We start from the raw sequence: 26,354 nt of genomic DNA on the forward strand, positions 1-26,354 counted from the left end.
CTGTTGGTTTAGTGTTCAGAACACTGTTAATAGCATATTTTGTTCATCTCGGTCTGATTCATCTTCTTTTTGTAAAAATTTCTGGATTTAGAGATTCAATGAATGAATAGATTTCTGGGTTTGAGGTATGGGGGAAGAAGATGAAGGTGGAACAGGAAGAATATGAGATTTTTATTAACTTAAACCGTTTATTACAATTTTCTAATTAAATATATTTTTTATTTTTTTTAAGTGAAGGGTGATAGCAGGTCAAAAACAGGGATCCAAAATTGGAGCCCGAAAAATAGGGCTCCACAATAGCGGGACCCCTTATTATATTATACATTTTGAATATTTTTTAATGTACACCGAGTCAAACGGTTCAACCAGTGACCCAGTGGTCAGACCAGTGACCCATTGATCCAGTGCCCTGACCGAGTTGATCTCTGGGTCGAGTCTGATAACACTGGTCTTAAGTGTAAGAAACTGACTTGTAATTTTCTGTGGGCTTTGCCCAACCAGTTGTACTACCCTCTCGGGTTATGGGCCTGATCCATGTTATCAATGAAATGTTTACCTTTGACAAAAAAATGACAATTGTTCATCGAAACAACAATCTCTGAATGTATTTTAGAAAAAGAGCCATAATTAATGCAAAAGTCTTCATGTTGTGGAGGAAGTATTTAGATACTCTGCGTAGTTTTTTTTTTATAAGCTAATGTTAGTTGTTAATTGTTAGTAAATTAATTTCTTTGCCAGGATTCGAACCCTGACCCTTCACCCTGCAAATCCCTTCATTCCCTTAGCTCACCAAGTGAGCTACCCTTCCCCCCCCCCCGATCTTCTTCTGCCTAGTGAAGCTAGAAAAAAAAGAATAAGGCGTATAAAAAAGGCAATGATTTTTAAAAAAAAAACATTGAAGGATTTTGATCGATTTAAAACTTAGACTAAAACCTTATTTTTATCCCTAATAGATGCATCATTTATTAATTTAGCTCAGCCATTCTATTAATGATTATTCGACACTACAGAGATCACTTGCTGGTACAATTTTTTGAAGGAACTAATCACATTTCATACAACCACAGGTCTTGTAGTTAATTCTGCAAAAATTGGTTATACAAAGGGCAATTTTCAAAATAAAAAAAATGAAACATAAATCCAAACTGAAATAATTAAATGATACCTACCAATAATTCTTTACTAACATAACCTAAAATAACCACAGCAAAGTAAGGGGTAAAATAAACACCAGAATCTCATTTCTGCTGCATTTTGAGCCCATAGTACCTGAACCTTGTACGATGTCTCCATCTATTAGAATCGATTCCCATCAATCGCCCAACAAAAAGAATGACCCCAACTCTAGCTGTTATGTTTAAACTGTTTCACTTTCTATATTTGTTTTACTGATTCACTCATACCGATTGATACTGCTGAAATTTGTTCCCTGACAAGTCTTTTTTTTCTAACTGCTGACCAAATGAAGCAATAAAACACTGCTATGATCTATGGTTATGCCTGTCCTCAATCCTACAAGGACAATAATTATGCAGAGGAGAGATGCATAAAATGATTGCATTTACAGATTTCTCTAAGATATCGAGTGTGACCTTCACCAAAAAGATTCTTTCGCGGATAGTCACCAAAAGTCAAATGCAAGAATTGAGGCCAAGAGCACTTGTTAACTTAAGCTTTCCATTGAGCGATCAATATGTAAAGGACAGCCATATGCAAACTAAACCCCTTGCTTCTTTTCACCTAACATGAGCAGAAGTTCATCCTGGTGAACAATCTTTGCCTTTTTTGTTTTCTCCATAACCAGAACTCCTTCTGCTACTCTTTCATCTTTAACTTGAAGTTCAGGCATTAGGTTTTTTTCTGTCAAAGTAGAGTCACATTCATCCACTGAACTGCATTTCTGGAACTTGAAGTTCGGATTCAAGCAGTTTTTAACTTGAAGTTCAGGCATTAAGTTTTTTTCTGTCAAAGTAGAGTCACATTCGTCCACTGAACTGCATTTCTGGAATTTGAAGTTCGGGTTCAAGCAGTTTTGAATGAAAGTGCGAGAGGCTTCTGTCTTTACGTAGGGAGTGGAGGAAATGCATATGGTTTCATGATTTGCAGGATCATGACACGGAATCCCCAACTCAGAATGAATTTTCTCTTTAAGCAAAGCCATTTTAGGCTTCTCACCATGCACTAATATAACATGTTTTGGGGAGAGAAATTTTACAAGATCCATTATTCCTTTAGAATCTGTGTGAGGACTAAAAGCCAATTGATGAATCTGTCAATTTAAGACAACAGTTAAAATTATTGTAGAAACTAAAATTGAACTGACTCAATTACCTTCCATGCAAATTTGTACAGTACACTGTTCAATTTAAAATTTATATATATGTACTTTTAATTATTAGCTCTTTTCTCTTGGGGTTAAAGCATTTCAAGACTAGAAAAACATTGAATACAATTTCAATAGTAGTACAATGTATCGGGCTCTTATTCTAAAGTATATAAATTTTTTAATCAATCTCATGATCATTGGAGGAACTTTAGTAGGTGACACAGAATTTTATTAGTTGAAGTGAAGCATGAACTTCTCGAAAATAAGAACTCACCCGCTAGGTCAACTTATGCACAGGACGATAGATTTTGTTTACCCAACAAAGACAGAGCAGCCGAAATATAGTTTCAGAGAATACTTTGATCTCAGGTCATGTAAGATGCAAGCTCTTTACGTCAAACTCAAGAAAATAGAATACTAAAATGTTTAGACTAATATAATATGGGAAAGCGAAGAGGTATTTCTGTCATGCTTTTAACACACTTATTACATTGTTTTAACTTTTAATCACTGAGCAAATTTAATTACTTGTATATACTTTTAACCTTTTTTTTTTACCAAGGTGGAACATCTATGCTGAAGATCATAAAAATAATGAATTGCCTGCACAGGAGATGTACCCCCACTGTAAATAAATGGGTAGGAGATAAAATGTACCTGGCAACGCACGTCTATTTGTGTATCAGGATCCACATCAACTTTGGTGGCCTTACCTGACATTAATCTATGTCCTACTGTCCCAGCTACACAATACCTACAAAGTATATCATAGGAATGAATAAGCAATTGATCTGCATGTATAGCTAAATAAGATGGATATACCCGGTGAAATTCATGTGGGTCCCATATTTTTAGTGAGCCCCACTTGAATTTTGATCAATCAATAAGAGTGTTGAAGGGGGTGTTGGAAAGAGAGTGATGCTAGCATTTTTCAGCATTGTTGTAGTGTTCTATCTTTGAACAATATCAGTTTCTTTCTTATTCTTAGCTGGTTCCCTTCAACCTTTCATTTGAGAATCCATTAGGTATTTTGGTGAAAGTGAAGATGGTATCTGAACAGAAATGACCACTATACTCTTCATTTACAACTTAAAAACCAGGAAACCCACTCAATAGTTATTCTACCAAAATGGGACAAATATATCACAACAGATAAAGTTATATTTAAGGCTACCAAGTGTAAAAGTCACCTAAAGCTTTTAAGGTTTCAATTTTTCAAAAGAATCAAATAACAGATAGCCATGACATATGATTCATGCAGTGCGCCTGCTGTGTGCGATATAAGGAAAAAGCATGAAACTAAAATCTGTAACTTATCGAAAACAAGTATATGATCATTCCCATGATTAAAAAAAGCAATCTCAAACCTATACATATCTATAAAAATTTAAGTGCATCTTAAATCTTCTATCCTTTCACAAAAGGTGGCTTAGTAACTTCCTAATCAGCTAGCATATCCAATACAAACTTGTATGCAGCCACTACCCGGCTCCAATGACTGCAATCTCATGTTAATCCCAAACTTATCCAAGGGAAAAATAGTTTGCCAAATTCATTAAGATTTAATAAAAAAAGGTACATGTGAGTGCATTTGGAGAAGTTTGATATACATATATTTCATTGCGATAACCTAGATGTAGGAGAAATTTATCTACAATTCACTTATGTTCTTATCTAATGCTTACTGTGAAAAGAAAGAAAGTGAGAATAAATAAGAATGTACCCAGGCAAAGTGATAAGGTTATTTTCTGACGGTGCCCAGTGCTTAAAAACTTCAAGTGAAAATCCACCACTTATCATCCCAGGAGTGGCAAAGAGAACACAAGGACCAGGAGCATTTATCATAGACCTTTCAAAATGGTGAACTGCAACATTCAAAACAAATGAGCGAGACATGAAACTTATCAGATGACACAAATCCATGCAATAAATTATACCTCCAACCTCAACTTTTATTAAAAGCATATGAAATTTTCAATATGACTAGATTTGATTACGTTTTTTCTTTAAACAGTAATATTAATACAAAGAACAATTTCACATATTTTCACATAATACTCTCCCTTCAAGTGGGACTCCATTTTTCTTCTTCTTCTTGTCTGGGCTTGTACTCGTTTGTCCGAGTCTCAGAGGCCTTACGGCTTGCATTGTCTTGGGCTTGAGCTCAGCGGAAGGTCATTAGGCCTTGAACTGTATATGCATCTTTCTTTTTTTGGAATTTTTTTTTACTTTTTTTTTCTCTTTTTTTTTTTTACTTTTTATTTTTTTGAAGCGGAAGTCATGGCTTGGATCAGACCTGACTGATACCATGTTAGAAATCCTAAGTTAGAACCACACAACAAAACCTTAGGCTTAAAGCAATGGGTGTGTGTTCTTTATTATATTTACACTTGTACACTAGCTAATCTAGCCAATGTGGGACTTCTTTGAGTCTCCACTTGGTATTCTCTAATAATACTCAATTAGGCCTTCTAGTTTTTTTCCCATCAAATTTTTCTGATGCACATGTATTGGCTAAATGAGTCGGTTAGGGGTTGTTTGTCCATATAAGCAAGCTAGGGTTCTGTAGATGGTATGTTGATGAATGAAATGATGTCAGTCCCTCTGATTTCTCTCTTCTCTCTCTGTTTCATCTTCTTCTTTCACTCTTTCTATTTTTGAACCATAGCATTAGTATTTGAGCATCGATCTAGGTGTTGTGGCCAAATGGAAGATTTCACAGAAGCGATGCGACGTTTCTTTGAGTTGATCGGAGCGGAGCACACGAAGACGGTGAAGGAGAAGGACGAAAACATCGTCTTCGAGAAACTGCAGATCGGTTCGTCAATGGTAGAGAGATCATGGAAACACGAATGATAATCTTCATCCATAAGCTGAAGATTGGTTTGTCGATGGGGTTCACGATGGAGATCCAAAACGATTCGAGGATTATGCCCGGAATTTGTTATTTAGGGCTCAGCGGATTCGTTTGGCACCAAATTGACGTATTCATTTTGATGGTATTGGGTAAATGAACGGCTAGGGATGGTTTGTCTATGTAAGCAAGCTAAGGCTTTGTAGATGGTATGTTGATGAATAATACAATGTTAGTCTCTCTGATTTCTCTCCTCTTTCTTCCTCTTCTTCTTTCTCTCTTTCTATTTCTGAACCTATCATTGGTATCAAAGCAACAATCTAGGTGCTCTGATAACCAGGAAAAGCCAAATGGAATATTTGACAGATACCAAGGAAAGGTTTAGAGAAGTGCTGCATCGTTTCTTTGAGTTCATCGTAGCGGAGGTCGCAGCCGAAGCGGAACGAGCAGCAATGGAAGCCACAGTTGAGGAGCAACGGCGGCCGCCGCGGAGGCAGAGAGCATGAAGACAATAAAGCCAAAGAACGAAACCATCATCTTTGAGAAGCAGAAGATCGGTTCGTCATTGGTGGAGATCATTGAAACAGGGACGATCGTCTAGAAGCTGAAGATTGGTTCGTCGATGGGGATTATTAGAATTTGGGGGGCCTAACTCAGCCCAAAAGCTAGCTCAAGATGTGAGGATTGTCTTCCCATATATAAGGGTTATCTTGGTCATATCTCTAGTCAATGTGGGACTTCTCAACACACCCCCTCACACCCAAGGATGGACATCTGGAGCGTGGAATATGCAGTAATAACATCTGTAGGTGGCCCATATACAGGTGGTCTTCACTTTACAGATCTTCTAGATCTGATATCATATTAGAAATTGGGAGGCTAACTCAACCCAAAAGCTAGCTCAAGAGGTGAGGATTGTCTTCCCATATATAAGGGTTATCTTTGCCATATCTCTAGTAAAAGTGGGGCTTCTCAACAGGGATCCAGAACGATTCGAGGATTCTCCCCCAAATTCGTGATTTAGGGTTCGACGGATTCGTTTGGCCACAAATTGGCAGAGTTTGTTCTGCCCCAAATTGGTGATTTAGGGTTCATTGGTGCAAGAAGGCCACCACGAAAACAGCCGGATTTGTTCCTTTGCAGCGGTGATCTGTGCTACTTGACCGGTGATTCTTGCAAGCCGGTCATGGCCAGCCTACCATTGGCCAAGCCACCGGACTTCGTCCTTACGATAGCAGAGCATGGAAAGTGTTGGAACAACAATGACATCGGGCCTACTGTGGGTCTGGTTCAATGAAGAAAAACCCTGTAACAATTGCAGAAAACTTTCCAATTTTGATTCTTCTGGGTTCCCTTGAGGACAAGGAAGATTTTGAGCGGAGGGATCTCATGCACGTGTATTTGGTAAATGAGTTGGTTAGAAGTTGTTTGTGTATATAAGCAAGCTAAGGCTCTGGAGATGGTTGTTGATGAATGATATGATGTTAGTCCCTCTGATTTTTCTCTTCTCTGTTTCCTCTTCTTCTTTCTCTCTTTCTATTTCTGAACCTATCATTTTCACTGTTGACTTGGAAACCTCAATAGATGTTTCATTAAAGATTATTAGAACTAGAGAAAGTTTGAGAAGTAAATTTGTGTAATACCAATCTCATCAGTTATAAGAGAGAGAGAGAGAGACTATATAGTGTGTTAACAATAGGGAAATTTGTAGAGCTGCCTAACTAACTTCTAGCCTGCCAAACTAATCTGTAACAGAACAAACCAATAACTGACTAAGCTAGGATCTTATACAAATGACCAAGGTAGTCAAAAGCTATAGCTTTAGCAATTAAGCATAGAGGGTCCTAAAGGGTAAAGCACTAAAGTGTAACCTAAAGCGTATGCTTTAACATTTATGTATATATTTACACTTATAAATACTTATAAATCGTATAACTAACAAAAATTCTTAGGAATGTCGTACGTAAATCATAAAGTACCATAACTTATAATTCTTAGTCGCTGGCGGCTGTGCAATAGAGAGACAGAGAGAGAGAGACAGAGAGAGAGAGAGAGTCGTGAGAGAGAAGGTTTTTGAGTGAGAAACTGAGAATGGTGTTGTTTGGGGTGAAACCCCTCTTTTTGGCTAACCAGGTCAGAAACGGGTCAAAAAGAGGATTTCTGTATCTCCCTGAAAGCGGCAGAAGCTTCAAAATCGCGCTTCTGCACGCTTTCGCCGCGCTTTAGCATGTTTTAGCCTGAATCCCGCTTGAAGCGTGGGTGCCCTTAATGCACGCTTTAGCGCTTTAAAGTGTGTTTCTGTCTACCTTGCAACTGACAGTAGAATAGCTATGGTGTACTCCTCAAGTACCATACACTGAAATACCCCCCCTCAATCTCAAGTGGGTTGACAAGGGGCAGTGTCACGCACGTTCAGCTTGGCTGTTAGATCATTGATGCGGGTGGTGGATACAGGCTTAGTGAGAGCATTAGCAACTTCGAGGTGGCATCAGCAACTTGGAGGATGTGTTTGGTTCTAGCATGCAAAATGGAATTGTAACCTATTGTTTCCTTGACCACCAAGAGATCAAGTTCGGACCAAGGAAGATAGCCACCTGAGGTTGAACTTCGTTTGGGTATGATGCCTAATCGATATCACAATAAATATAGGAAGAAGGGAAGAAGCTACAGCAAGCCGAATAAGTACGCCGGCAGTAAGAGTTCCTTGTAAATAGCATAGGATCTGCCTGACAACTGTCTAGTTCATGTCAAGGGGTCTGAACATGAACTGGCAAACCTTTTTGACTTAATAACAGAGCTCACGGTGTGTATCACAGCATTATGCAGTTATTGCAATTTTTTAAAAGAAAAACTGGACTGCATGCACAGATCTGTAAATACAAAATGAAATTTTGAAATTTCTCAGAACTAAGATATAATAATATAAAATTACCATTCTTAAAATCAAATGCATTATGTGTAGAGTATGTATCTTTAATCTTCTGGCTTGTCCAACTAATAAGCATCTTGTAATACATATTAGCTTGAATAGTTAAACCTGACAAAAAAAAACATATTCAAGTAGTTAATACTTATTATCAATATGAAGCACGAATACCAACAAATGGTAAGAGAGAGCACTTAGGAACTCATAGCTAAGCTGAATTGTATTAATCATTCAATCAGACTATTTTGCACTGGATAAGGAAAATTATTTCAGACACAAATTATGGCTAATGATGCTTCCAATTATGAATAACACATCATTTACTCCTATATCATGCTCATAATACATAATCCCTAGTCCTTATATCTTACCTAACTAATCTGTTTGAGATAATTGAAAAAACGATATTACTTTGGTCTATCATGGAAATGAAAAGGAAGGCTGAAAAATAAATGAAACTTCTCATTATAAATTACAAAATCTGAAGATTCTGTGAACATATAAGTAATTCAGATACTATTTATGACAAGGTTGGCACCATGTAAGTTTGCAGCATAAATCAATTTGATAATTTTTTTTAATAAAGATATACAATTTGTTTTATTTCCTTTTTTTCTCCCCATCTTGGTTTCTATTATATACCACAGAAAAATAATGGTTGTATATGTAATTGTGTTAGACCCCGAAAATTCAGTAGCAGGATTGCTAGGACTGATCCGGGGATGGGCTTGGAGGGTGACATATTGGTGCATCATAGGATGAATGGGCCTAAGGTTTGGAGGGTATTCTAGAAGGGGTAGAAAGGGGAATACTTAGTAACTCTCTAACAGAAATGTGAGAGAGGGAAAGGATTGTAATAACCAATATATAAGAAGGTTATAGAGAGGTTGAGAGGTTATCTTTTGGGATCATAGCTTATTGAGAGTATGAATAGGAAACTCTAAGCTTCCTATAGGAGCCTAGCTCTGGTCAGAATAGGATTCCTATCCCTTTCTGTAATTGTTCTACAATCATCAAATAAACCATCTACTTCTGTTTTCTATGCAATTTACCTCTAATTTCCACTGTTAGGATTCAGGTTCCTAACAAAATGGTCCGACCTGCCGGATTATCGAGGGAGAGCCAGTGCAAACCACCGGAGAAAGAGAAACAAATGGAAGCTAGGGTTGATGCGCTGAGAACCGTGATCTCGGAGTTTCGCACTACTCTTGCTGATGTGCAGGCCACTATGAAGGAAACTCACGCGAGTTTGCTCGCGATGCTTGAGCGAACCCTGGGAAAGACGATGGCTGACGAAGGCAGTTCAGGTGGAGCGGTGAAAGGAATGCCGGCGAGGGATCCTCAAGCAGGGAGGACAGATCCAAAACTGGCATGGCAGAAGGAGTCGATCACAGCGGAGAAAGAACGGCGAGGTGAAGCTGTGGAAGGGGAAGTTGCAGAAGTCGCAGCACAGGCATCGCTGAGAGAAAAGGACAAGGCGTCGCCGGCCAAATTGGGAGCTACGACGGAGACAGATATAATGATGGAAGTTTCTGCAATGCAGAAGTTGCAGATCTGTAACAATCAAGGGAGGAAGAGGGAAGAATCAGTCGTTGAGGCTGAAATCAACGATTTAGGGTTCGATTGGGAGAAGCGGCCGCCGCGAAAACCGCCGGATTCAGATTTTCACACGGCAGCGTACCAAGCGAAGACGGTAGCGGCGATACAAGTGACCCACGCCGCTCCGAAGGAGGAAACAAGAGAGAAGACTATTGAAGGTTTACCACTTTCAAATGCAAGAGATTGGAGGACGGCAGCGCTTCTACCTCCACCACCGGCGAGGTCGCCGGAGTTGTGGCAGGGTGAAGGCTTCTTGGCAGCGTTTGTTCTGGCAAATGGCGAGCGGTTACGTCGTGGATACAGAGGAAGAACGGGTGAGCGGTTTTGGATCTGCATCACACATGGGTCAAGTCCAAGTTTGGGCCAAGCTAATGATTGGGCCCAAATGACAGAAAAGACACATGGTCAGAACCCTGAAAGGAAACAAGAGTCACGTACTGGAATTGGGAATGAGTGGAGTAAATGCTTAAGTCAGCAATGTGCTAGGCTAATGGGCCAAGCCCAACCTATTGAAGAAGTTCGGATAGCAAAGGCATACTATTACTATTTGGGCTCATTGGGCCAGGATGAGATGAAGCTGAAACCCATGATAGGGGAGGAGCACACTGCTGTTGATGGTAGCTGGACATTTGTTAGTCAAAGGAAGCAATGTCACCAGGGTGGGCTGCATGTTTTTAAAAGAGACACTGGGCATTCAAATGGGCTGGGCCAACATAAAAAGGGTGGAGTTGGAAGCAGTAGCAAGACAACGGCCACCAAACCAAAGGCACACTCTTTATGCGTCCTGGCTTGGCCTTTTGATCCTGGTAAATTGAACGCTATTTATTTTCAAGCATGTGGTATCTATGCAATACCTCATTATACACCACCCGCAATTCTTTTTCTTCCAGCCAAGAGTGAATCTACTGGTCTAGTTCCTGAATTGGTCACTGCCGCAATAACAGAGCAAGAAACTACTCAAAAGGCAGATTTTGTTGTAGAACTATTGGAAGAACTAAATTCTAGCTCTGAGATAATTTCAACAGCGGTTTCTCAATTACCTTGTGTACCACGCTCATTTAAGGAATTATACAATACTGGTATTCTTGTTCAGGGGCTGTTTGCATCATTGCCAATAGCTCATAAGTTCACAAAGGGCATCACAAAACTGAAATTGATCCTGAGAGTGTTTGATCCGGGAATTGTTTGGCCACCACAGGGTCAATCAAGTTCTGGGTCATACCGGGTAAATATTTCTGCTGAATTGATTGTTGGGTTTCAACGTGTGGACTCTCCAAGTGATGAGATTAATGTTTTGGGTTGGAGACATGAGCAGAAGTGGAGGTATCAATTTGATGGCCACAATTCAGTCCTTGAGTTTTTTCAAGGAGAAGCGGGTAGTAGAAGAGATAATGGTTTGGAAAATATCAGTTTGTGGAGCCTAGCTGTTGTGGATTGCACTAGCGGGCTACTTCAGAGGTTAAGGGACCATTTTCAAACAGCTAATTCAATGCTTACTCTTGGAGAAGGTGTTTCAAGGCTGTTTCAACCACTTTGCATCAACTGGAATTGCTCCAATGATGAGGAATTCTGGCCCAACACTTTATGGTACTTTCTCCAGTTGCAACAATGGGAACCAGGTAGAAGCTGGGTTGATCACCTTGGGTTTTGTGGCAAATCTTTCGATGCAGCGCCTTGGGAGGACGTCCTCACTATCAAGAGTCAATCCCCATCCTTCAACCTTGAGGACAAGGTTGATTTTTCAGCAGGTGGTATTGTTAGACCCCGAAAATTCAGTAGCAGGATTGCTAGGACTGATCCGGGGATGGGCTTGGAGGGTGACATATTGGTGCATCATAGGATGAATGGGCCTAAGGTTTGGAGGGTATTCTAGAAGGGGTAGAAAGGGGAATACTTAGTAACTCTCTAACAGAAATGTGAGAGAGGGAAAGGATTGTAATAACCAATATATAAGAAGGTTATAGAGAGGTTGAGAGGTTATCTTTTGGGATCATAGCTTATTGAGAGTATGAATAGGAAACTCTAAGCTTCCTATAGGAGCCTAGCTCTGGTCAGAATAGGATTCCTATCCCTTTCTGTAATTGTTCTACAATCATCAAATAAACCATCTACTTCTGTTTTCTATGCAATTTACCTCTAATTTCCACTGTTAGGATTCAGGTTCCTAACAAATTGTTTAATACTTGTTTCATCTATTGTATATTAATAGTTCAATCAGAACTATCAATAACTAGAAATAAGCTTCTGGTGTCTTTAGGACTTGGTATCGAACTGTGTACTGACCTTCCAAACTCTAGAAATTACATCGTACTGTGTATTTATAAATTAATAAAATCATGTATTAGATATCTAATAAAATATGTGTTCAGAGGGAGAGATTGATGCATAGAAGTTAAAACAATCAACCACAGACTAAAATAAACTATCCTAATCCATTATGCATCATTCTCTCCCTCTAAGATGTTTTATTTTTATTCTGACAATATAACCAACAAAAAGACAAATTCCGAAATTTGCAATTTTAAATTCTGAGTTTTTGTTTTAAAATAAGATTGAATAACAAATCATTCAGAAAGCTTGTCCTAGAAGAAAGGTCTTTCATTTATTTAAGTATACACAGTAGCTCTCCAAAATGGTAGATGCTTTTGTTGGATCTTTGTACAGATTGCAACCTAACAGCACCGGAAAGATTCAGGATTTGACAGCGAACCTTTGAACTGTTTAATTAACTTCAATGGAAATCATAAGTGTGTTATTATCCATCAACTTAATGGGATCATTACATTTTCGCTGTGTCCAAGTCTAAAATATATATGTCATTGCTTCTAAGCAAATAGAAATAATAAAAATGAAAAATTCAGAGATGTAGATGCAGATTTTCTCTTGTTCCTTTAGTATCATAAAAGGCCTACACTTCTTTCATTTATATTTAAACATTGAAGCAGCCTTTTTATTCATACAAAATAAATAAAACCTTATCAATTTATGATCTGAGAATATGTGACAAATCAAAAATCATGCAATCATATCTGGCACAATGAGTATAACTTTTAAAACAGGGACACTAGCTAATTCAAACCTGCTGAGAAATAGATAGGAACCTTCAAATTCATGCGCTCCCAGTAGTCATCCAACAAAATGCATAATTCCTACATATCATAATAACTTGGTAAATACAAGACAACCATGTCATCTTAATGTTTTGAATGCTGATAATTAAAATGGTCAGTGAACCAGAATTGTGAGTGGTTCATGGTTTATTAATCCAACATTGGTCAAAGTGGATTGAAGAAAAATGTCTTTTTGATAATATACTATTGAAATTGTAAGTCGTAACTACAACATTGAATCATTATGCTGAGAAAGGTTCAACTATTGTTTTTACTTCAGTTAATAGCCATAGCAAACAGAAAGATAAATTACCACCAAAGAGATGGATGTCATCAATGAGAATACCTGAGCTCTACCGAGAGCAAATGTTGGAATAAGCACCTTTCCTCCACCAGAAACACATTTATGAACCTAAATCAGTTAATTTGAAATTTGGTTAGTCACATAAGAGGAACTGTAGATCGGGTGCACTCGGATCAAATGTAAAACAAACATAAGCAGATCATTTAAAAAACTAAGAAATTTATAATTTGAATGGAGAACAGGTTAATTCAAGCTAGCACAAGAGTATACTGCTTTCTTCCGAATAAACACAAGGACTCCTTATTAAGATCAAACAGTGCTAAAGAAGTTAATGATAGTAAATTTTATTGAATAAAATACGCTATATTTATCTTTAAAGCTATCAGTCATAAATATTGGATCCATGGAAACAAATTTCTACTTGGATATCTTAAGAGCCCATCAGAGAAAGCCACATGCAAATAAATAATGATTCTTGCATGCAGAAAGAGTGTACAAGCAAAACAGAAAAAAAAATATGAACCAATTCTTTAAAAAGAAAACAATGAAGTGTTACAAGAGACAAAAGGAAAGATGAGGGCAATGGCATAGAAGATATTGATTCGTCCAAAACAAAAAAAAAAAACAAAGGGAGTAGGGAGGACAACAAGAAAAATTATATATTGACAAAAAGGTACAGCAAAACTTCTTGACTATCTACCAAAGCTCTTTATTGGTAAAATTTCTTGTTAGGTTATCAAGAGAATATGGGCTTGGCCGAGATGAACTTTGTTTGGGATTCTACTAACATTTAACCTAGTCGTAAGTATTAAGAGCCTAGACCAAAAAAAAACCTAATTGTAACCTCTCTACAATTACTAATAAAAAAGTACTAAAAGTCTAAAACACTAAGAATCCTAATATCGTACCAATGTTCAACCTAAAGGGACTCGCCTTCTTATCTTTAATGAAAACCTCGAAACCTAATTGTTAAAAATATAATATAAAACCATTCATGTGGCTTTTACTAAACAGCTTAAGCTTTTGGGATAATTGGTTCTTGACATGGTATCAGAGCCTCTATGACTAAGTGGTCTAGAGTTTGATCCTTGCCGCCCCCAAGTATTCTAATAAAAAAAGTTGAATTTCAGCACATTGTAGGTGGGTCTGTGCAATGTCGCTTCAAGCCCAAGTGGGATCTTGTGTGAGGGGCGTGTCAGAAATATAATATAAAACCATTCATGTGGCCTTCACCCAACAGCTTAAGCTTTTGGCATAATTGGTTCAAAAAGGATTTTCTGTTAGCAAACGAGTCCATCTAAGATTTTCTCTTAACCACTAATCAACAAACGGAGGTCCAATCTCCCTCCGAGTACAAAAAAAGGATTTTCTGTTAGCAAACCTATAATTAAAAGAGCTTATGTTAGAAAACATAGGAGAAATGGTTGGGATAAAAAATGAGTCCATCTAAGAGGTTAAGAGGCAGTTATTATGTTATTGAAGTTAGTTATTAGGAATAGGACAGTTTGGGAAGTTTCTACGTATACTGGTACCAGACGGAAATTAGGGGTAGTTGTTTAGTGAGTCAGAACTATAGGAGAGTCTGAGGAGCCTCTCGAGTTGCTCTCTCAATTGGACAAAACTGATTAACCTTGTTCCATAGTGGGTCAAGGAAGAATAAGAGTTTCTACAATAAATATTCTATCTACTGCACATTAATACCAGTGTAACAGTTTCCAAAATACCAAAAGGCCCACTTCAAAAATGCATGACAATGAAAAATCCAAACAGCAAAGAAATGATTGCTTAAAAAAAGGGACTGAGAAAGTGAGATTAATAGTGCTTTTACTTAGATATATGTCTAAAAGAAAACATGACACCACATTGAATAAACAGTTTTAGCCTGTAAGTTCAAAAAGTAAGCTTAATACATACGGCTTTGAGGAATTCCCTCTCACGAGCATATTTTGAATCACGTATTGTAGTCGCATACGTGGATCTGCAATGGAATATTTTCAGAACCAAAGCAAAAACGTCTCCAAGAGAATCCACCTCATAACAACAAGCAGTGAGAGCATAATAGGTTTCATGCATTTTAAACTATATCAAACCATCAATAGGGGAAAAAAAATTCGAACTGCATATCAATGTTACTTCGCCCTGTCAACATACATAAAGATTGTATAAACAAAACAGGTAATGGACTATATCAAACAATCAGATTATATAATTGAGGTAGGCAGTTGCTGCAAAATCCACATCAAATATATTAGCAATCACCAGTACAGGGATGTAGAATATTTGGAGAACATATATTTATTATAGCAGGTGATCAGTGGCACGAAAATCCAAGATTCAAGACTGAAAGAGACAAGTAAAGGAATATTAATTTGAAGACATCAGTACAGGGAGTACAATTAGCAATCATCAGTACAGGGAGTACAATTTAAAGAGATGAGGCTTAAGCAATCATCAGTGCAAGGAATACAATTTAAAGACATGAGGCCTAAGCAATCACGTATTTTATGTGATTATGCATAGGGATGTCAAGAATATTTCTCGCCGAAGTATATCGAGCAACCTCCTGGTTTGTTGCTCATGATGTCACAAATCTCAATATGGCCTTAAGCAATCCACTAAGGATTAGTTTGGAAGATTTATCATTGTGATTCAACAAGTTTGAATGACAGTGTGAGACTGACCATGGTACACCGTACACCTATCGCCATTCAACCAAGGGTGCAAATACTTCATTATGTATGTAAACTACATTGTCAATATAGGCAGTGAATCTAGTGATCACCATAGCACATCCCAGGCAAAACAACATGCTTATCATCACTGTCACCAACAAAGATCATGGAAAACTACTTCATAGGAACAGATGTGTCACAATCGAAGGATTGAAAATTGATTTCCCAAATGATGTATGCCATGGACATTCTTGAGGAAACATGTCCATTGAATGGAAAAGCTATTGACAGTTTAACACCCCTATGCTTAATCACATAAATTAGTGTAAAAGGTTTAAAAAGATTAATAAATTAGGACAGCGAAGTGCATTTGAGCCCAGAAATGAATTGCCCTAAGGGATCACAAGAAATGGTCTCAGGTCCACCAGGTCATCCCGTCGTATCATATATATTTGATAACATTCAAGGATCAGCTTCGCAAAAGCTTTGCCTATTATGATAAAATACCAGAAATTAACTGAAGAAATATGTATTAAACAGAACACAGATAACATACATACAGCAATTTTCTTGCTGTCCTAGAGACTAAAGTCTCTTCTACAGAGAATGTTCTCTGTCTTCAATCTATTAACAACAACAACCCTGTTCTCCCTAAAACTAGAGATATATATCCCTAAAACAGAACAAACATCAGTTATTTTCTACAAATAACTGCTAACAAGCAGTTTCCTATTATTAAATATACTTCTAAACTAAAACTGCATCAGTTATTTTATACAAATAACTGTCATTTTGCAGTTAATCTGATCCATTCCCATCTTATTAGGTGGTGACTGAGTAATGGTTCACATTTCTAACAGTGCCCTCAATATGAGATTAACAGTAATATATGCAGATAAATAGTCAAGTATACTAAAAATTTAAAATCATTATAGAGTATAAACTAATACAAATAATATACCCTAAAAATAATAAATAAGTGAGAAAAGATCATTTACCACCCTCATTATAAATCAACAACATCATATTAAGATGTATATAAACAGTCAATGATGTTCTTACTCAGTTATAAGAAGGTCAAGCCGTAATCTATCGATTTGAGCTGCTCCGAGGTGTCTATCTGCTGTCATATTGTAGTCTCCTGTATAAACCATTTCTGCATCTCCAACTTTTGCATAGAACATTGCAGCTCCAATAACCTTAACAATTCATAATAGGAGGAATGATCAGATGAGAGTACTAAAACAATAGGGTGTGGAAAGAACAAAAATCTATTCATGACAGACATGATACGGGAAGTAACCCTAATTACAAAAAATTATCAACGGTATCCTGAAATAAAATGATATTTGTGTTACAAGAAATTCCACTTCACATGGAAGTAACAATACAGAGGTTGGTTATCAGGTACGATATGCTTAAAACATATCATTCTTGTGGAAAAAAGAAAGTTAAAAGCTTCAGAGGCTCTGTGGTGATGCTTAACCTTAACCGTAAGATCAGGATTTAGTTCCATGATGGAACTAGAAGAGACACCATCAGAAAGATAATAATGTCTGAGACCAAGAAAATAGTTAACCATTTCACAGAATGGAATCATAACATTGATCGAGGGGTTATCTTATCAAGTACATATTGCATTGGTAAAGTTAAAGTTTCATTTGTAAGGCATTACTAATTACTACTCCCTCCGTTCCTATATAACTGACACTTTAAGGTTGTTGCACAAGTATTAAGAAATAGCAATTAATGTTCTTGTTTTATTAAAATTACAATCTAACTTCCTATTATACCCTTTATCTCTCTTATTAATTCTAACTTTTCAAATTTCCTACCACCAATAAATGAAGGGTACAATTGGTAAAGTATAATTAATGTTCTCTTGAACTTTGTAAAGTGGCGGATAATTAGGAACAAAATTCAGCTAGAAATAGTGTCAGTTATTTAGGAACGGAGGGAGTAATAGGGAACTTTGGTGCAACAGTTGGAATCATTGCTATATGACTAAAGGTCAGAGGCTCAACCCTAAAATCAAACTCTTACAAATGCAATGCAAGACTGCTTCCCATAGACCCACATAGTTTGTCCAACTTTTCACCGGACATTACCTGTTGATACTGTACGACTCTTAAGTCTATAAGTTTTAATCTTAGAACCCAAATCTCTCCTGCCAAAATTTCCAGCTATGCTACTCTTAAAACCCTAAGAGTGAAAGACACTAGATACACATTCATCTAGAGTCATGAGAAGCTTGACTAATCCAGACTTTCATATGGAGAACCGGACAGTTTCATCTCATAACCAATTATCTTATGTATAGTTCATATTTCACAAAAGTTATACCAGAACTTTAGTGGTGAAAAATTTAGTAAAAAGGAAGGTGTTAAATCTATTACTGCAAATTAAATATGGCTACATAAATGAAGCTGAGGAGCCTTACATGTCCTGCATAATATGCACGTATCTGCAGGTCTTCATCTACTTGCACAGTCTGCCTCAGATCTATAGCAATAACTGTGGGAATCAAATCAATTAAAACATTTATAATAGAGATATGAAATAGGTATGCTAATATCAGAGGTATGGTGATTTCGGATGGAAACCTACGGTGTTCAATGGTCCAAAGAGCACACCAAATCACTGATACTGACAACTGATAAGCGTGGCTGAATATTTATATTGAAGGCATTGTTTGAAATTCACACAAAAATGTAATTAATTGTTGTGGGCAACATTATCAATTTATAATAAAACAAAAAAAAGAATACAATTTATGACATAGTTATGGACCAGATAAGAATATTTATCCTCCCTTTAAATCCTTGTGACACAACAGCTGCATACAATTCTAACTTAAACAACTATGTCAGTAACTACAGAAACTTTACTTTTGCAGTCCACCGACAAGCTTGACCAGTTTTTTCGAGAACCAAATAACATTCGTAATCATTCGCACCAAAGCGTATGCATTTTGATTTCCATCAAACATAAATACATATTTACTCTTCTTTTCATCTTACCTTTCGCTTTCTTAAATAGTCAATAATATGTCAGTTCTGATATGGTTCCTAGGTATTACACATTACCTACCACGATTCAGAACTGGGTAATAGTACTAACAATTGAATGATCATTAACTCAACCATGTAGAGTCCTAATTCAAAACTCAGTATGTTGAGGTCCTTGACACCCCCATAGTTATTTCCTTCCCATGCACGCTAGACTTTTGCAAAAAATTATCTGTGCCAGACTGCAAGCTATCTACAATTTCTAATGCGAGTAATGTCTCTCAAACCCAAAAGGAACACTTCCTAATGACATGCCTAAACCAAAAGCAAGAGTTGTCTCACCAGCATTAGTGGACAAAGAGTATCATACTAAATTACCTTTCTTCATGCACTCTGCAATATTTTCTGAAGTGAATAGCTCTTCCTCACCCCGACGATCAACCATTACCTTCCGATAGTCTTCCAACATCAAAGGAGCTAGAGCTTTAGTTGGGTACTGCTTAAAATAAAAGTCAACAAAATCAGAACATGAGTATATGCAATATAAGCCAGGGACTACATATTGGAACGCTCGATACTCAGTACAACAACAGCCAGTAGTTTTGTGAATATGATTACAACATGATTATATGCATGTGCAAACAAGAAAGCAAACAAAAACTAAAACATGCTTGCCTATTTTTTTGTTCCTATCTTAAAAGTCAAAATTCTATTGGAACTTAGCAAACATCAACAAACATGTGTTATTGAGGCAAGCATTTCATCAAACACGTACCGTCATGTAAATAGGACCGCGATACCCGCAAACTTCGGTGAAGTAAGCCAATGCTCCAACATGGTCCAAGTGACTGCCCCCCATATAAAATTTCACAAACAACAAGGAAATGTTAATGCAAAAAAAAATTGAAAAAAAAATGAAAAGATGATGATGATAGTACAAGTGAGTGATGATGATGCAGGAGAGTGCAGCGTCGTAATGGGCTTGAGAGGAGATGAGAGAGAAATCAGGGTATCGACGGTGGTCCAAGTGGCCCATGTGCATTCCGCAATCGAACATGATTCGCTTTCCGTTGATGGTCACCACCACGCAACTCTTCCCTACCTCTTGACCAGCACCTAACAACACATTCACCCAAAAAACTGAGATTCAAACACTCTCATTGCACAACACAGACATAAGCAATACAATGAAACAAGAAAAGTACCAAGAACTAGAGTTTCGATAGTCATCGCTGCTCTCTACGGAATAATAAGCAACAAGAAGTGAAGACCGAGGTTAGGGTGCTTTCGGTGACGGGGATCAGCGTGCTTCAAGGCTGAAGGCGCGGTGGCCTATGTGGGAGTAGTGCAGCGGAGCTGTTGGAACGGGAAAGGGAGCGGAAGTCGTTGCTTGTTGCCGTTGACAGCAATGGTGGCGGAGGCCGCCGTGAGCCTAGTGGCGGAGGCACAGGGGTGACTTCCCCCTGCTTAGTCACCCCTGGTTTTTTGGAATTTCTCAGCAAAAAAAAATTGAAGCAGAGAAAGTCACCCCTGTACACAGTGGCGGATCCAGGACCCTAGGGTCAGGGGGTTCAAATTTTTCAAATGAGCACATCGATAAAAATATAATTAAAACCAACTGTAATATGTTTATACATATTAAACATATTACAAGAGTAGTATTTACAATCAATGAATGAAAGTTGATTTAACATGGCCTAGTTACAATTGGATACCTACACATAATTCAACATAAAAACATACTTAGGAGGATGGGCTGCATAATAATAGAAGCAGCATGTCTAAAATTACACTGTCCTTTGTACTTGGACATTACAAAATGAGGGGGGTTAAATGTAATAAACTACAAATCAACCGAGGGAATTGATCTACTTTTCTTTTACAATAAATCTGATAGAAACTAAGGTCGGGTTTCAATTTCAATTTCAATGAAGCAGTTTTATTAGTACCATTTTAGGTCTATAATGGCTGCAGGTCAATGAAGCAGTTTTATTAGTACCATTTTGGGTCTATAATGGCTGCAGGTGCAACACGCATCTGTCAATTAAGTAAGAAATTTAGAGGATAAAATCATAAAAGAAAGGAGCAGAAAAGGAACCGCAGAGGATTAACAATGCACTTATGAAGCATAACAAACAAAAACAGGAATCAACAAGGTGATTGAATTGACACATTTTGTGAGATAAAACTAACCATTCACACAGATACAATGGCTTTGGTGTTCCCAAACTCAGCATAAGCAGCAGATCCTATGCAGCATTCACAGAACCAGTGCTGAAAACTGCAAGTCACCACAAACCAGTGCAACCAAAAAGGGATCAAACTTATTTAATCTTCCATGACTTCACAGTTCACAGTTCACATACATACATTAAGATAAGCTTGTCAATACACCTTATCATATGTTGCTTTCCTGATGTATTGAACAAACCATGCTCTTTTCAAACTGAAAATGACCTTTAGCTTTACCTCAAAGTAGGTGATGAATTTAAATAATTTTTTATTTTCCCAGTCCCACTCTTATTTTTTCTAAGAATCACTTTTCCACATTATTTTCCCTTTTATTATAACATCATACATCTCTCTTTTTTCCTTTTTCTCCTCTTCTTTTCACTTTCTATTTCTCTCTACCCTGCACTCCTTCCATATTTTAAGGGTATGAAAGGATCTTTATCAATATAAATAAGTGCTAAAAAGCATAATATCATATAGGTAGCAAGACAGCATCCAGTGAATGAAAATCCAATAAATGGAACAGTTAAGAGCTATGTGTCTTGAGCTTACATTTTCTTAATCACTTCAACAAAATTTCCTTAATTTAGAATCAGAACATCCTAATACCATATACAATTGTCATGAATGTTTTGCTCATCCTCACTGTGGCATCACTTCTAGTTTCTAAACAAACCCAAATGCTGAGAATCAAATATGATTCAATTCAGCTTCATGCCTTCATCCCTCACATAGGACCATAGGGGTCAGAATAGAAAAAACATAATAACACTAGGCCAACTTGCTACAGGACATGAACATAAGATAAAACAGATGAAACCAAACATAGGAAAAATAAGCTACAAATTAATAAGTCACAGCAAGTTAGGAAAGAACTTACTACTTAATACATCAGCAATTGCTAAATTAAAAATCAAACCATTTCCCTTCACATTCCAGGCAATAAACTTGAACTTGAACTTGAACTTCAGATCAAGGCAATAAACTTCAATAGCAGATCAAGGCAATAAACTACAGATCAAGGGGTTTTCAATTTTTGGGTTTTCAATTTTGGGTTTTTCAATTTTGGGGTTTTCCAATACCTAAACCAAACTAACCTTCAACAGCAGCAGAGATGGACGGCGTCAGTGCTGGTGGTGCCGTGGCGGTGGCCGGTAGTGCCGTGGTGGTGCGTTGTGCGGCCGGCCGGTGGTGCTGTGGTGGATTGGTGGTGCGTTCGTGAGTGAGGTAAACGGAAGCAAGAACCAGAGCAGAATGAGAATGAGTCCGTGACAGAGAGAGAAAGGAGTGAGGAGTGCTGTAGTGGGGTCTGGGTGCTGGGTGCAATTTTAAAATTTCAGGGGGTTCAAAACAAAATCATTAAAGGGGGGTAAGTAGGAATTTTTTTTTTTCAGGGGGTTGGAATTCAGGGAAGGAGAGAAGTGTTTTCCAGGGAAGGGAAGGCAATAGAAGGGCTCATGAACTAGCTGCTACAGCTTCTGCAACTAAAAAAAAACTTACCTTGGCTGATATGCTTTTTCGTTTTTTCAGTTTTGAAGACAAACTGCTCCCAGATCAATTTCTTTGGGTGTTAGATTTGCCACCCAGGCAATAGATCTAACACCCCACTTAAAAGTTGGGAAATACCAAAATGTCCCTCCGTATTTATTTTCGGAACTTAAAGTTCCGAATTTTTTCGGAACATAAACTTCCATAGGTAAGTTGGGAGAACAATTAATATCATGTTTTTATGATGTTTCGGAATATCATGTTTTCAATATATTTCGGAATGTTATCTTCCGAAGGATACTCCTATCATTTTTTTAAAAAGCCTGGGTGTTAGATCTATTGCTTGAGGTGGCAAATCTAACACCCAATTTCATTTCTTTTGCTTGTTGAAGAAAGCTTTTGTACCGAGTATCTAGCGGGTGCATTCATTATTGCTATTTCTTTACTTTTCTCAATGTTTTACCTACAGTTCTACAAAGAGCTGGCAGGCACTTTCATTAATTCATTTTCTTATTCTTGGCCTTGTAGCTTCAGCTTTTTTTTTTTATCCTCGTTTGTATGAGTTTGTGGGCCTTTAGCATTTTTAATGAAACACTTCATTAATTGATAAAAAAAATTTAATTCAAACTTAACTCCAACAAGGCAAAGAGAGAGAACTTAAGAATTTTGCTAAACTAATATAACATTTAGAACCTTTTTATTTTCTCTCTTGCTCTTCACTTTCTCACATATGGCTTTTTTTTATGGATATTCAAATTTTCATGAGTTCAAACTCGAATATTGGTTCATTTTTGTTTTTTTTTTTTTTTACTTAATTGCTCTGATTATATGAGATTGAATTTGTGGTGCTTGTGTTTTACTTGGAAAAAAAGTGACAAAATTATGCACACTAAGTGTTTGTAAAAAGTCCCCTTTAAGATTTAGGCTTCAATAAAGGGATTTGGAATTTTCATACAAATTATACTTCTTTAGATCCTAGTCCCCTCTTATGAAATTCCTGCCTCCGCCCCTGCGTGAGCCCTTCACTGAACGATGACGTTTTGGGGCTAATTGTGTTCAAAACTGATTTACGAGATCCAAAAAACTATATAGCTGATCTGCGTGCTCAAGTAGATCCGACGACCCACCAGCATGCACACCGCACACCCGCAACACACTTTTCTCCCAAGGTCGTCGTCTCACCACCGGTCCTCCTCAGCTTCGCATCCCGCCGCCGGCAGCAGGTTAAGATCTGGCCAAACAGGTCCGAGTAAAGTGCCCAGGTGTGAGTTGGGGTTGGTGGTGAAGGTGTGGTGTTGGATGGGGTTGGTGGTGGCGGTACGGTGTTGGTTCAGCGGTGGTGGAGTGGTCTGGGTTCTTGGGTTCCAAAATCTGAAAAATGTTGATTTAGAAGATGAAGAATGAAGATTTATAGGTTAAGATGAAAGAAGAAGATTAAGGATGGTGATGAGAGATTAAAACTTTTTGGTGCTTGTTGTGGTACCTTAACACTCAAACTGAGTTGGACCAATAATAAATGGCCATGTGTAAAATGAGTCAACATTAATATTAATTTTAGAAATAAATTTATTCATGAAAATAAACTTAAAATTAGTTCCAAACAAATCCTTTCACTTATTAAAAATTATAGTTTAGCCCCAGTAATTTTTTAAGTGAAGATATTTCACTCTCTTTCTTTCTGAATTATTGGATCTTCATCTGGATTTATCTTCATCTGCAAGAGAAGTGCTTGGTGTTGCAGGAATCGGCATTTGGTATGAAGAAGGCCAGGAACACCACCGGCCACCTCTTCTTCACATTCTAGTGTTTCTATTTCTAGGGTTTCTTCTTCGCCGATTCCATTCCCTTCCTCTCCGCCACGCTGCCGAGCCCTCCTCGCCGGCGGCCCTCACTCATCACAGCAGCCTCCTTTTCCTCCTCTTCCGTTGCTGCAATCAACGGCGGCCTCCATCATTACACCGTTCTGGGCGTCGCCCACACTGCCACAGCCGTCGAGATCGAACGTGCTAATCGCCTCCTTGCCCGCAAGGTATTCAAAATCACCTTCCTGATTTCGATTTTGGAACTGAGCTTGATGTCTCTTGCTAATTGCATTTTCTGCTATTATGAACTGTAACGTGTTATTCACCCGTGTGATGATTCTCAATTTGATGTGAGAAATTTAGGAATTTTAGAGAAATGTGAATTCTTACCATTTTTATTAGGCTTCTGGGTCTCACACTTACTCTAATCTTGATCTTTCACAACTCTGTTAATGTGATGACATTACTTGTAGCTTCTATGCACTGTATTTATCAAACGTTACAATGCAAACTATCATTTCAACTGTGATTTCTTGATTCAGTTTCCTCAACTAACCCAATGAACTCAATGTGCTATTTGCCAAAGGATCATAGTTGAGGGGATAAATACATTGCGATACATATAGCTCAAATTGTTATAATCTTATCATTAATTGTGAGATTGAGTTTGTTTAACTTAACTATTTTTTTAGCCTCTTCTTATGCTTCCCTATTGCTGTTTCGGGTTCTTTTTTCTTGGTGCTCCTAGACTGATGGGGTCTTTTGTTGGTAATCAGGTCTAATGACACCGCCCTGGTTTGGTCATTCTTTAACTGTTCTGTGCTGATATGCTATTTTTTTACCAAATATGAGGTTTGGGGGTTATGTTTCTTTCTGTGAGGGCTACTGGTATAGATGCCTTTTATTCTATTTTTTTGCTGACACAAGAATTACATATGGGCTGTATATGGACTGGTTTGGAGATGCTAAATCCATGATGCTTACGGCTGGTCTTTTTAATTTGAAGGTTCTAGTGAGTAGTAGGGACGGGCATGCAAGTAATGACAGTTTTCTGGTGCATTGTGGCTTACCTCGTGGCCTATGCAAGTGGTTTAGCGCATTATTTGCTCTTTTTGTAGGAGAGATTCAATCAACCTTGATCCCTTCTTGTGCTTCAGATCCTGCAATTCGTGTTGGCTGCAATCTGTATTTTCTTGCTTTAGTTTTATTTTCTTATTTTCCTTAGGCTTTGGCCTGATTTTTAGAGGTAGCTTTGTAGTCCTTGTCTTGTTTTTGTTGTTTCTGTGTATGCTGCTGTATTTGTACTATGTTGTGGGTGGCCTCTTTGGAGCTGCTCCTTTTCCTACTTGAGAAGGTTGTTCTCATGATTATCCATATTTCCATTTTAATAATATTATCAAACTCACTGCTGTCTGGGGTAGTGTACAAAAGTTTATATCAGTTGCAGAATTAGTTTTTATGAAATTGACTTGAATAAATAGGATTACGAACATGTCAGTTCTTGAGCCCCAATAGAATCCTAACCAATTTGTTGCTCCCCATGTTTTCAGATTGTTCCTTGGTCTGCAATCAATTTCACAACATATGATATGATAAAGGCTTGGTGTACCACCTCAACAAAGTCTCTACCAGATTTTTTTGCTGTTGCTGTTATTAAGAGTTTGAACGCTGCTGAACTGAATTAGTGGACACAAGAACATGCAGGCGTGTTTTATTCTGGCTGGATGGTGTTGGACAAAATTTTCTTCCCATAGAGGTCCTGGCTGTCATACGAAGAAACCATTGGAATATAGTAATGATACGAAGTTAGGGGGCGGTTAATAGTCAAGAACCTTTGATCTGTACACAAAAAATATTCAGTTGTCATAAAATTTTTTTTTTCAAAAAGAAAATTTTAATATATTCTTTAAAAAATAAAAAATATAATAGATTTTTAATATTTGAATTATTTGATTGAAAAGTATATTAATTAATTTAACACAAAAAAATATTTATGAATTTTTTTAATAATTAAATTAACTTAGTGATTAAAT

The 26,354-nt window shown here is 37.4% G+C and overlaps 1 protein-coding gene and 1 long non-coding RNA gene across 5 annotated transcripts; one reads left to right on the forward strand and one right to left on the reverse strand.

Annotated features, from left to right (window-relative positions):
* Positions 1-1,004: 1,004 nt before the first annotated feature.
* Positions 1,005-22,555, reverse strand: LOC130736383 (cleavage and polyadenylation specificity factor subunit 3-II-like). 4 transcript variants are annotated; one of them, XM_057588232.1, is made up of 16 exons: positions 22,129-22,555; positions 21,912-21,996; positions 20,993-21,080; positions 20,005-20,329; positions 19,738-19,915; positions 19,575-19,647; positions 19,178-19,295; positions 18,232-18,305; positions 16,854-16,990; positions 15,034-15,097; positions 13,162-13,227; positions 12,785-12,854; positions 8,113-8,217; positions 4,050-4,191; positions 2,984-3,080; positions 1,005-2,269 (listed from the first exon to the last, which is right to left on the reverse strand). In XM_057588232.1, exons 4-16 carry the CDS (start codon positions 20,027-20,029, stop codon positions 1,718-1,720), a joined length of 1,701 nt encoding a protein of 566 aa, XP_057444215.1. In that variant the 5' UTR covers positions 20,030-20,329; positions 20,993-21,080; positions 21,912-21,996; positions 22,129-22,555; the 3' UTR covers positions 1,005-1,717. The 4 variants fall into 4 exon arrangements, with proteins under 4 accessions (XP_057444215.1, XP_057444212.1, XP_057444207.1 ...); XM_057588229.1 differs by having other exon boundaries at positions 20,005-20,355; XM_057588224.1 differs by lacking the exon at positions 21,912-21,996.
* Positions 22,556-24,185: 1,630 nt separating this feature from the next.
* On the forward strand, positions 24,186-26,152 carry LOC130736401 (uncharacterized). The gene is made up of 2 exons (XR_009018602.1): positions 24,186-24,548; positions 25,872-26,152. It is a non-coding gene; the product is annotated as an uncharacterized LOC130736401 (long non-coding RNA).
* Positions 26,153-26,354: the final 202 nt, after the last annotated feature.

The sequence above is a fragment of the Lotus japonicus genome, chromosome 1 (genome assembly GCF_012489685.1).
Source record: "Lotus japonicus ecotype B-129 chromosome 1, LjGifu_v1.2".
NCBI classification, from domain to species: Eukaryota; Viridiplantae; Streptophyta; class Magnoliopsida; order Fabales; family Fabaceae; genus Lotus; species Lotus japonicus.